Consider the following 12,529-nt stretch of genomic DNA (forward strand, 5'->3'; position numbering starts at 1 on the left):
CCCCGCGGGCCAGCAGCCTGTGTTTATGGTTAAAGGGTTGGCAGCAGGAAGCAGCAGCTTCCTGGGAGGAGACATGTCCCAGATACCAGGTTTGCAGATACAGCTTCGTGGCTCCGGGCTCTTGATGATTCAGGAGGTGGGAGTGGGCGAGGTGAGCCCTCACCTCCACATGCCTTGTTTCTGTGTCTGTGCTCTCGACACCTTGCTGGCGGCGTGCAGGTGCCCGGCGCGAGGTTACTGCCTGTAAAGAGCTCTTGCGATGTTACGTCGGGCTTATTTAACATTAGCTTTCTTTCCTGTTTTCCACCAACAGATGAGCCCCCTAGTCCTGGCGGGAAAGGCGCCTATGCCTCTGGGACAGCGGCCAAGATAACATCCGTCTCCACTGGAAACCTCTGTGCTGAGGTCTGAGACGTGAGCACACAGATGCTCCGACAGCAGACCCTTGGGTTCCCCCAGGGGGCCTGAGTTATCTAGGAAAATGTTCTCATGGTTTCTGGTTCCTGAGTGTTTGGGTTTTGAATTTTTAATATAATGGGTAAATGAGCTTTCAGTTAGTAAGTCGGGGCAAAATAAAATGTTTTTTAATTATTCTCAGTACAGGATCCAACACTTTAAATTTTTAACACCGTTCTTAAAATACACGGATCCTACTTTAAAAGAGGGCATTGGAAATCAGGTCAGTCTGTGGTACAGGCTGCGGAAAGCTCAGCTTCCTTCCCTCTGCCCGTCGGCAGGAGCAGACGCCGCCCCCCCGAGCCGAGGCCTACCCCATCCCGACGCAGACCTACGCCAGGGAGTGCTTCACCTTCCCGACCTCCAGGTCCCAGGAGCGCACGGCTCCTCCTCAGGACCAGTGGCCCCATTACGAGGAGAAGCCCCACGTGCACGCGGACAGCAGCCACTCCACTACTGCAGGCCAGGTGAGAGGGGCGGGGTCCCAACACGTCCTTGGCCCTCAAGGGGACCAGCTTGCAGGAAAGCGGAGGGATTTCTGGGGCACAGCTGACACTTTCTGCAGAGCAGCACTGCTGTTCCTCTCTTTGTCTCTCTCGGGTTTTGTGGTCACCTGAGGAAAAGAGGGCATAGGAGAGAATACTGAGCGTGAAAGGTGGTTCTCTGCTCTCTTACTGAAGGCTTAACTAGGGTCTGTAGGCGAGGCTCACTGATCCTGGAGTGGGGGGTGGGGGGGAAGCAGGAGGCGTCCCCGGCACTCGGCGCGCATCGGCGGCTGTTCCAAGCCCCGGGAAAGCTGAGACGGCCGTGGTCCTGCCTGTGAAGCTGAAGCTGGGGTGGGACGCTCACCTAGACCGTAATTACGTGAGCTGGGTTCTGAGCTGAGGGTAAGAGGCCCGAGGAGGGTCGCCTCGGCAGGGGCAGCGTGAGTGAGGCCAGGAGGAGCCCCGTCTGACGGGCCCCGGGCACGAGTCGCCTGGCTGTTCTGTTCGCCCTGAGGCAGACCTCCTTCCCTGCGTGGAGGCACGGAGGTTGGACAGCGCCAGGGACCTGCATGCCTATGGCCTGTGAGTGCTGTTTGCCTCGGCCTCACAGCGTGGGTAATAAGCACCGGAGGAGGGCCAGGGAGTTGAACGGTCACTTACGTGGGATGTTGAAATGACCAAGAATTTGACAGGACTTATCGGGGCGGGGGGCGGTGAGTGGGCACCAGCAGCGAAGTGAAGTCTTCGAGGAAAGCGAAGGATGACTCCGGTATCACTGGACTGCGAGGGTTAGCAGGCGTGTAGTCTGGATGCACGAACTCCAAAGCTTTATACTCGAGAAGTGCCTTCCACGCGTAGCAGGCAGTCTGGTCATGCTTTTATGTGAGCTGCAGATCGTGAGCCCAGTAGTCAGAAAGCTGTGCTTCTGCATACACAGCAAAGCTGTAGAAAATGTGGAGAGTAAATGTTCCATTTTTCTAGCAGGCTGCTGGTTTTTCAAGTGATACATTTCATTTTTTTGTTCTTGGTGTGTCTTTTGAGAAAAGGGAAATAGTTTATTTTCCAGATTTGTGTCTTCAATTTCTACTCATTAATAGGGCTGGAAAGAAAACTGTTTGGCTGGGACATCATAGCAGATCATTTTCTGGGGGCTTCCCTGGTGGCGCAGTGGTTGAGAATCTGCCAGCTAATGCAGGGGACACGGGTTCGAGCCCTGGTCTGGGGGGATCCCACATGCCGCGGAGCAGCTAGGCCCGTGAGCCACAACTACTGAGCCTGCGCGTCTGGAGCCTGTACTCCACAACAAGAGAGGCCGCGACAGTGAGAGGCCCGCACACCGTGATGAAGAGTGGCCCCCGCTTGCCGCAACAAGAGAAAGCCCTCACACAGAAACGAAGACGCAACACAGCCAAAAATATAAATTAATTAATTAATAATCTCCTACCCCCAACATCTTCTTAAAAAAAAAAACACATCATTTTCTGTCGCATCACACCACTTTCAGACATGCCTCTTCCACGCGCAAGACTAGCCTCGGAAGCAGGTGTACTCACTCTGTCTTGTACACGTGCAGCGGGTGTGTCCCTCAGATCATCCCGCTGCCTTTCTGAGACTCGGGTGCAGGCTCATCCCTCCTCGCCGCGCCCAGCTCTGTCTATGCGCTCATGGGCCCGTGGTCAGCTGGTGGGACTCAGAAAGTCGCGGATGGATCACGTGCCTAGGATTTGATAATTAGTCTGAATGCTAATTAGAATTTTACTGCAGAGAGGTAGTTCTTGTCGCTCTTCACGACACCGGACTAAGCACATTCCTCTGCTCAGGGTCAGCCCCGTGTCTGGCACTGCAGTGCAGACGCCCGTGAGGCCCCAGAACAAGGACGGTGCCGGACGTGGAGAGCCGGAGCCTTCGTGCATTTCGCTGTTTGGCCATTGATGCGGAGAGGACTCGCCACTTTCCCTTTTCCCCTTTAGCTTTCTAACAGATGCAGACGTCCTCTGGGAAAGCGTCGTCGCGGGATTAGCGCTGGGTGCGGGCAGCCTCGGCCCGTCCTGTACGCTCACTGCACCCTTTCCCTAACGCTCCTTTCTTCCTGAGCTGAACTGTTTATGTACTTTCAGTAACTTCTGACTGTGGCTGAAACACAGCGGTGTCCCGTTTTCTTTTTCCAGCGTGTGACCCGGTCCCAGGAGGAGCTCCGGGAGGGTGTCGGGTACCACCTGGAGCGGCAGAGGGTGGAGGCTGCGATGGAGCGCAGGTCTGACGGCGGCGACGTGTGGCTCAACCAGGGCTCCTCGCTGGGCTCCAGCACGTCCAGCCAGGAGCACCTGGGCCCCCCCTCCAAGGCGGGCACCCCCGCATCCACGCTCACCAAGAGCGGCCCTGGGCGCTGGAAGACCCCAGCCGCCTCCCCGCCGGTGCGGACCGACCCGCCCCCCGGGCACTACGGCGACGGGGACGGAGTCCCCGCGGACGCGCCCCTCCCGCCGCCTCCCACCGGCGCCCAGGCGGCCGCAGAGCGGAAGAAGCGGGAGGAGCAGCAGCGCTGGTACGAGAAGGAGAAGGCGCGCCTGGAGGAGGAGCGCGAGCGCCGGCGGCGGGAGCAGGAGCGCAGGCTGGGCCAGCTGCGGGCGCAGGCTCCGCCCCCCGGTTTTCTGTATTGAAAGCTTGAATTATTCGTTTTATATTTGGATCCTTCTGAATCTTAGTGTAACTTTTGGAATATGAATTTATAATTGAATATTGAGATGTGAAGCCGTGAAATCAGAAATATTAACAAATCAATGTAGCAGCAGCAGCTGCACATCGTGGACCTGCTGAGCCGCGAGATCCAGGAGCTGCAGGGCAAGGCCGAGCGCTCGGCCGAGGAGAGCGACCGCCTGCGCAAGCTCATGCTGGAGTGGCAGTTCCAGAAGCGGCTGCAGGAGTCCAAGCAGAAGGACGAGGACGACGAGGAGGAGGAGGACGACGACGTGGACACCGTGCTGCTCATGCAGCGCCTGGAGGCCGAGCGCAGAGCGCGGGTAACGGGCCGGGCGGGTGGGCACGCGGCACGGGCTCCCAGCCTCCGCGGGGCGTGGGCGTGGCCGGAGCTGCTGTCCTGGGGCGCCGGGGCGAGATGCTCTGGGCATGTGCGCTGGAGAGGCGCTGGTTCTGCGCGGTCAGACGGCGCTTGACGGCTGCGGGGCGCCCACTGGCTGCGGCCGGCCGGCTGGCACGTGGGTGGAGAAGACGCGTTAATAACCGGTGATCACCGTGGTCAGTTGTTGGCAACGTGTCTTTCAGCGGCCGCAGAGTAAACGTCTCTCAGTCTCTGTGGGCCGGACCGGCTGTTAACTGCCCCGCTCTGCCGCCGTCGCCGGCACACGGAGGCAGGCGTGCTGTGCCCTGAAGCTTCATGCCGGGACGGGCTGCCGCTGGTCTCTGTGGTCCGTGCTCCCCGGGGGTAGCAGAGGGGCGGTTCACAGCTGCAGGGTCAGGTCAGACGTCACGGCCCAGATAGATGGAGACTCTCGAGCGTTATTAAAGTGCTAAGCAATTCTATTTCAGTGGTAGCTTAAAGGGAGTGAGAACTTAGGATTTTATTCATGGTTCTCCATGTTATAAAAATAACTTCTATTCCTTTTGTGTCAAGTCAAAGAAGAAAGTTTAAATTTATATTAATTTAATGCAGTCGCTTGTTAAAATGCCACATCTGAGATTCTCTGTTATCCTGTGTATCTGGAGAGTTGTCGACAGAGAAGCATTTACTGGTATTAATTTGCAGCGAGTGCTAGGGACCATTCTACGTTAATGCACTTTAGTGATTTTTTTTTTTCTTTCAGATATAATGCAGTATTCTGAGAAAAGACAGCAAAGGGCATGTCCTTTTTGTCTTTTGGGTTTTGTTTCTAATTCCACCTCTGATGTCATCTGTACTGGAGACCTAAACCAAGGGTCTCCTGTCCCGTCAGACCCTTGAATCTTTCCAGCTCAGGATGAAATTCAATCCTAGACCCTCGGCAGTGAGTGCCTTGAGCCGGCACTATGATGCCTTTTCACTTTGCTCTGTGAATTATTTTCCTGGAATGTCACCGCACACACTTCTTGTTAGCTACGTGTTCTCAAGCAGACGTATATGTAACTTGGTCCAAAATTCAGCTGGAATTCCTCTGAGGAAACTTAAGTTTCTTAAGTGAAGGTCTAAATGGTAAACATTACATTGTTTTATTAGTAGTTTCCAAGTCATCAATAGTAAACATCCTCAAAAACAACTGTATTTACCATCAATACTGTTTTGTTTGAAAGAGCAACTGTTTGATGAAGGGCTGATTACTTCCCGCATAAGGTCCTTTGAACTGTTTCCACCTTCTGGTCAGCACCCTGGCCTGTGTGTAGGTGGTTAGCTGTGTGCCCGTCACGGCCGCCACCCCTGCTCCACCCGGGTCCTAGTGGACGCGCTGCAGGTGGGCTCCCCGAGAGGCTGCTGTGGCCGTGGCCCTGGGGCTCTGTCCCCACAATGCGAGGCAAGAAGGCTTAACCTCTGCCGCAGCCTTAGCTCTGAATCTAAAGCTGATGTTTGTGGTAAATAAGTGGACGTCATTAATATTTACTGTTGAGGGAGAAGTTAGAAACCACGTTGCAGTATTTCTTTGATTATTCTTTCTTCTGAAGGCTCAAATTTTATTGAATGTCTCAGTTTTTCCAAATGATTAAAACACTGAATATTTCAAAGCTGCTTAATATGAATTATGATATTTTACTATAAAGTATCTGTGTGTATTATCATTACTTATTTTAAGATTAATATCTTAGTCTCCAAATAAGAGAGCTAAGGGAAATTTTACTCTTTTTAGTTGCTGTGTGTCTTAATAATAAAGCTCAAGGATTTAATATCATGTGGGCATTTTTCTATTTCTGAATACTGGAAATTGGTCTGTAGTTTCCATACTTTTCTCACTGGGTTGTCCTTCAAACACAGATGGAGCATGGGAACCGCAGATACGCTGGTGGCGGATACAGATCTAAACTGAACCTTTTTTTCACACTTCATCTTTCTTTTTTTTTTTTCCTTCTCTGTTACCTGCAGCAGACTGCTATGCCAGCAATCTCTGTTCTAGATTTGGTATGTTCTTGTTTCTTTCCCTTGGGTACTTTTTTCCTGTCTTGATTTCCTTTTTTTCCTTTTAGTGGTGGTGCTTTTATGTTTTCAGTAGATCTGGTTCTCAGGGGTGTCCTAGATCAGGATCTGTAGTTCCCTGACTCTAGAAGCATGCTTTTGAATGTGTTTAGATTTAGTTATTCTTTGCTTTTCTCTGTTACTTTTTAAGTGTTACTTACTGTTTGTTTATGGTTTTGACCTTTACTCAGTTTTAGTCATCAAATTCGTACTCTGTATTCTTACGTACTCATAAATACATAGGCAAATGAGAAATTTTGCAGTGAGTAATCTATTTTTTTTCTTGTTACATTAGAAATACGTTTTAAGTATTCATTATTAGAAGCTCAGTTCAACTGGTATTGACATTGTTTGCCAATTAAGATGTCTATTGGTAGAGAAAGAGGAATTTCCAGTAAACATTTATTCTGTGTTTTCTGCAGTAACACCACATGATTTTAGTTTAGTTTACCGGCCATACCAGTTCATTGCCAAAAAATACTTGAGGTCGCATTCTACTGTAACTGTGATATGTTTTATGTCCATATTGGGGAAATTGAGTTGGTCATTTAGCGCCCTCATGCTCGAGGGCGGTACCTCTCTCATCTGCCAGACACTCATGCTCTGGTGTATTGATACTGACTTTAAGTCAACATTTATTGTTAGTCAGCTTTTAAATGATATAAGGTCAGTATCTGACAATACTTTTAAAAAAAAATCTCTGAATCCAGGTTTGACTCTAATGGCCTTTTCACCAAATAACAGCGCTCCTTGTTTTGTTTTGTTTTGTTTTGTTTTGTTCTTTTTTTTCAATTTAAATAGCATGATGGCAGTGTCACTCCAAAGGGAAACCTCTCTTGCAAACATCTCCTCTCCTCGATGACCGAGAGGCGTATTTTCTGGGCTTTGCGTTTTTCTCCGCATGAGACAGAGATGAGAAGTATCTGCTTCTTTCCCTGCCTCTCTGTGTGTTAAGGTGTCCGTGTGGAAGCGGGTGGGAGACACCAGTCAGTCCCACTGTCTCTTCAGGTACCAGGTCCTTGTCACACGCGTGCAGGCCAGGCAGCCTGGGGCCTCAGCTTTGAGATGCACCGACTGCGGCCCCAAGAGAATCCTGTGTCGGGGCGGGGTGGGGGGGGCATGGTGGTGACAGGTGAGTGACAACACCCAAGGGTAAAGGGCGCACTGAGATTTTTATTTCAAAGGCGTAGTTCGGGGTTTTTCTTCCTTTAAAAGATAATTATTTCGAGTGCTGGTGTTGACTGTAAGCACCATGTTTCCCAGCATTTCTTAGCCTGATTCCCCAGCAGAGGTTGAGCTCTTGCCTTGTCCCAGGGGCTGTTGGGCACTGGGTCCCCCGGGGACGATGGGGACCAGGTACAGGCCTGTGCCCACTTGTGTAGGGCCCCGCCCGTGCGGTCTCTAAGGCCTTTCCTTAGGCTTTGTCCCGGGATTTTTATGGTGACGCGTGGGATAAATGGGAGCTTCAGAGAGGTGGCGAGGCTGCCCTGGCGGCTCTGGTCCCCGGGTCCCTGAGTGCCCGTCGCCCCGCGTGGGCCCGGGGCCGCCCTCCCCTGCGCTCACCTACCCCCTCCCGGACCCAAGCCTCCCGTGCACTTGCATACGGGACGGTGAGCTGCCGTCCGCTGCACCTGCAGCCTCCCCGCTGTGCCCGGCTCTCCCAGTCGCCCAGTCTGGGGAGCCTGTGGCTGGCATGGCGCCTCTCCCCTCCCTAAGGAGGATTCCCAGCTTCCTGGGAACCTGACGACCTGCAGAGTGGCTCGCTCGCCCGGGCCCGTGCTCCCTTTGCAGACTCCCCTGCACACGGCCGCCGCCACCCGGCAGGTCGCAGAAGCCCCGCGACCCTGCAGCGGCCCCCTGCCCCTCGAGAAGCGCCCCGGGTCTCCCGGCCCGCAGGACGCCTCCCGGGCCCACCCAGCGCTGCGGCCGCACCTGCTGACCTCTGAGGGGCAGCCGGTCCTGCCCCCTGCAGGCAGGAGGGGAGCTCAGCCTTCACTGCTCTAGGCAGCTGGGTGACCGCTTCTGTGGCCCTCTCGTCCGTGACAACTGCAACGTGCGCAGATGAGAAGGGCAGGCCTAGTACCCGATGTCGTGTAGACTAAGAGTCGAGATCCTGACCAGAATATGCTGGGTTCATATTTAGTATTCTTTGTGCTTCACGAAAATGTCTGCTGCTCATAAAACGGTTACTGCGAACCATCTCTCAAGGAGACGCTTCCGAGACCAGCGGTCTCTCAGCTGGGCCGTCGCAGCTTCGTCTCCTGCCAGTTGAGTGGTTCATCTTCCGTCTCAGACGACCCGACAGCTCACGGGAAGAATCCCTCCCCCTAGGGTAGAGCAGGGAGGGGGTGTTTTCAGAGGCGCCGTGGGCTGCCTTCTTGTTTGGCCTTTATGCAGAAATTGGCCGTAGCCCTCGGGAGCATCTCAGGCATGGAAGCAGTTGAATTGGAAGCTTTGTAGAAACTTCAAGCAAGAATCAGTAGGAACCCTAACGGAGAGTTGTACCTGCGGAGGGGCCTGTCTCAGGAGGCAGCAGAGCGTTCTCTGCCTGTTCAGGTGGGAGACCCTGCCCAGGATGTTGAGGCTGGAGGCTAGACACAGCCCACCTTCGGGAAGCGTCCGTTTTATTCAAGGAGGAGAAATAAGTTCATACTCAAACCAGCATGTGTGCGTTTGGGAGTAGAACACGAAGTTCCTGTGGTTGTGTCGGCGGGAGAACAGCTGCCCTAGGCGACCGACCTCACATGTCTGCTCTGGGCTGCTGTGAGCCACGCTGCTTACCTGTCTCTGCCGCTGGAGTAGGCCTGCACCTGTAGGTCTTCCCTTAGAACTCCGGACAGAATCATGTTCCTTCAGTTACAAAGAAGGGGACGGCTGCACCCGGGGAAGGGAGCCCCACTGACGGAGGGCCAAGAGCTGGTGTCGTCCAGTGGCAGCCCTTCCCCTGTTTGCTGATGGGGAGGGCCCTCCCTCCAGAGAGAAATTCCCCCCCACCCCCGAGACAAGACACAGCAGGAAGCTGCATGTGCTAGGATGGGACGCCAGAGTCCTGTCCTAATAAGTGGCCTATCAGGGGGCCTCTTTATCTGGGAGCCTTAAAGTTGTTTTAGGGTGAGTAGTTTTAATGGGTGGGAGCATAAGCAAAAAAGGCCTGCAGAGAGAAAGGGTGATGTGCTTAACAGACTTACAGTTGCTTTTCAGAGAAAATGTCAAAAAGTAAAGGATGTTTTGGCCCCGTTTTGTATTCAGATATTTCAACATGAAATTAAAGATACAAGTTACCGTATTTTTGTGGTACAAAAGTATAAAGTATAGGGCTTCCCTGGTGGCGCAGTGGTTGGGAGTCCGCCTGCCGATGCAGGGGACACGGGTTCGTGCCCCGGTCCGGGAAAATCCCCCAAAAAAGTATAAAGTATAAACACACAGATCTCAACGTACTATTTTTTTTAACTATTTTTTTCGGACTGCCTCAGTATCGCAAGGCCTTGGGTCAGGCTTGCGTGCTGCTTTCAGAATCCCAGCCTAGTTCTTGGTTGGAGTAGCTTCAGTCTGGGCTGTCTTGACTCACTCTATAAGAATGATTACTATGTCTATTCAAGTCTAGTTTCCCCAAGTAGAACTTCCTACGAGACTGTTTTGATAGCATGCGACTTTTCGTGCCTTTAATGTGAAACAGCAAGCTTGTCTGCTTTTCATGTAACCTCACAGTGTTCAGGCCCCGTCAGGCACTGGCTCTCAGAACCATTAACTTCCCAACTTAAGTTGAAGGGCCCTTTAACTGTTGTGAGACGTAACCGTACACCTTAGTGTACCACCCGGCTCTGTTATGTGGGGAAAAGTAAGAGGTTCTCTTTTCTCTCTCTCTCTCTCTCTTTTTTTTTTTTGTTTTTTTTTTTTTTGACTAAAGCAGCATATTTTTGAAAAACAAAACAGTCTGTGTTTTGAAAATGAAAATACGTGAAACAGCTTACCAAAGAGTGGAAAGAAACTGCCTTAGTTCTAACAGCACTGGCTCATTTGCTACCTTAAAATAGAAACCAGTGAAACAGCAGGAGGGGAAGTCTCCTTGTTTACCACCGTCAGGATTTTAAGAGAAAAATGCCTGTTTATAGATTTATAAGGTAGAGTTCTGTACCTTTAATTATGAGAATTGAAATTGTTCTGATTTCTTAAAATTATCCTGTTTAACTTAAAGGAGCTGATTCAGTGTGTACTGCTTTTCTTGCTCAGAACTTGTTTTTCATTAGGTCTAGAAAGTACTGATATAACATAATGAAATTAGTTTTTGCTTTATTGGGTAACAGAAACACCTCTGCTGCATTCATGCAATTTTACATTCTTCCACAAATTACTTTTCTGTAGATGTTTAATGTGATCAGTTGCTGTTTTATTTTGTTTTGTTTTTTTTTTATTTGGGTGCTGTGTCCCATAATTTGTGCTGATGACTCTAAAATTCCTGGGAAGTCCTTTCCTCTTCGTTTCCACGCAGCAGGGCACTTCTGACTGCTTCCATGCTTCTTAATCATTAGCATCTACTCCTGCTACAAAACCTCCAAAACCTGATCATTATCCTAGCATCCCTCTGGGCTTATACCTAGAGTATCCTAAGGAGGCAGTTTAATTAATTTGTTCTCCTTGAGAAGGGAATTTTAATTTTTTTCTGAGATGTTTTATTCTTGTTCGCTGACATGAAAAAGCGTGAGGACACAAGTTAGTTACTTTCCTACCAGATACAGTTTTTGTTCCACAGAAAAAGCAAGCAAGAGTCAAGTTGTTCGGTTTATGTTTGTCTTTGTTTAGGGAAAAAATACACTCGGACAGTTCAGATCCGGGGGTTAACATTTTCTGGGTTTGCTATGAATACTCTATAGAATAGCTAGTGATTATATAGATGCTGGAGTACACCCTGAGTGATTGTGCGTCAGGGATTCCTGCAGTGGTTACAGGTTGAACTAGATGGCCTCAGGGCTATTTTAATTTAAGATTTGGAGTCACCTCTTGTGCCACGCCCAGGTCTGGAACAGAAGAAGTAAATGGCGAATGCGAGCTTTTCCAAGTCGCAGTTACCTTAGGCTATAAGCGGACGTGGCAAAAAGAGACTCTTGCTCTGTTCTCTGCTAGTCAAATGTGCTTTTAATTCACGGCGTCCTAAGGCGTTTTCGACCTGTAGTGTACAGAGGAACGTGGCCAGGAGGGTACAGGAGCTGAAAGCCGAGTAGAATACGTCTTAGGTGTTTGAAGGTGTCCTTAAGTATTTGAATGGTATGAAGGACAGATATTAAATTTGTTTTGTATTGTGTCAGAAAGGCAGAACCTGAAGGACGAAAACTAGACAGCGATGAGGTGATGAATTTTAGGACAGCAGGAAAGCTTTTGGACTAGTAGCTACCACTGTCCTGGGAGGCAGGCTGTCGGCCCCAGACACTGAAGGTGCTCGAACAGAATGGACAGTTACTTGGCAGACATGTAGCAGGACAGAGTTCCAGTAAGGTGCCTCCCAAATTTCAGCTTCACATCCTGTGAATCAGACTTTGGGGGATCCCTGACCTGGGAAGGAATTCTTGGCGTCTGGGGTGGGACCCAGAGGGAACGGACGGCAAAGGGCCAGGATGGGCGCGGGCGGGAGGGGAGCCAGAAGCCTCGTCCCGAAGACGAGGCAGCCCGCCGGCCCGCTGGAGCGTCTGCTGCCACGTGAGCCCCGCCCCGCCCCCGTCCAGAGGCTAGTGTTCGCCTGCCACGGGCCGCAAGAGTGGGGAGTCTTTCTTGACCTTCACGGTGGAAACTGAACCGGGGCGAAGGAAGGGGGTGGTCCAATGTGTCTCACGGCTCCGTACGCTGGAGCCCGTTCTCTGCCTGCACGTGAGCTGCTTGAGCTGAGTGTGTCCTAGTGAAAGAACTGTGCTATTGCACGTGTGAGCGTCCAGGATAAATGCCTCCTCCTCAGAGCCACAGTCGATGGAAGCGTAGTTCTGGAGCGGTGGGGACGGGGTCGTTAGGTGGCGGGCTCTGGTGTCCGCCGGGACCTCCGCCGGGTGTCTGTCCTCAGCCGTGCGTGTGCTTGTGTCGTGTGCGCGTCTTGTGTCTGGCGCTGGGATGCTCCGGGCACGCACTGAACGGGACCTGTCCTCAGTTGCAGGACGAGGAGCGGCGGCGGCAGCAGCAGCTGGAGGAGCTGCGGACCCGGGAGGCTGAGCAGCGGGCCCGGCAGGAGGAGCAGCGGGCCAGGCGCGAGGCCGAAGAAAAGGTCCTGGTGCTCTGAGGGCGAGGGGTGCGCGGCTGAGGGGCCTGGGATGCGCAAGGGGGCCGCTGCTGAAACTGCAGCCCCGTCGGCCAGCCCGTCCCCGGCCCTGTCCTCTGAGCTGTCATCCCCTTCCCCCCGGGCTGTCCCCCCTCCCCCTTTCCCAGGCTGGCCCCTCCCCCCCGGGCTCTCCCC

At 52.2% G+C, this 12,529-nt stretch overlaps 1 protein-coding gene across 1 annotated transcript in view; it reads left to right on the top strand.

Moving 5' to 3' along the window:
* Positions 1-12,529, top strand: part of AFDN (afadin, adherens junction formation factor) — a 94,263-nt gene that overhangs the window by 74,088 nt on the left and 7,646 nt on the right. The window contains 4 exon segments of the mRNA XM_007445918.1: positions 314-405; positions 738-923; positions 3,110-3,961; positions 12,227-12,340. Of these exon segments, the coding sequence (XP_007445980.1) occupies positions 314-405; positions 738-923; positions 3,110-3,961; positions 12,227-12,340 (1,244 nt within the window).

This window comes from Lipotes vexillifer, unplaced genomic scaffold (assembly GCF_000442215.2).
Source record: "Lipotes vexillifer unplaced genomic scaffold, Lipotes_vexillifer_v1.1 scaffold459, whole genome shotgun sequence".
In the NCBI taxonomy this organism is placed as follows: Eukaryota; Metazoa; Chordata; class Mammalia; order Artiodactyla; family Lipotidae; genus Lipotes; species Lipotes vexillifer.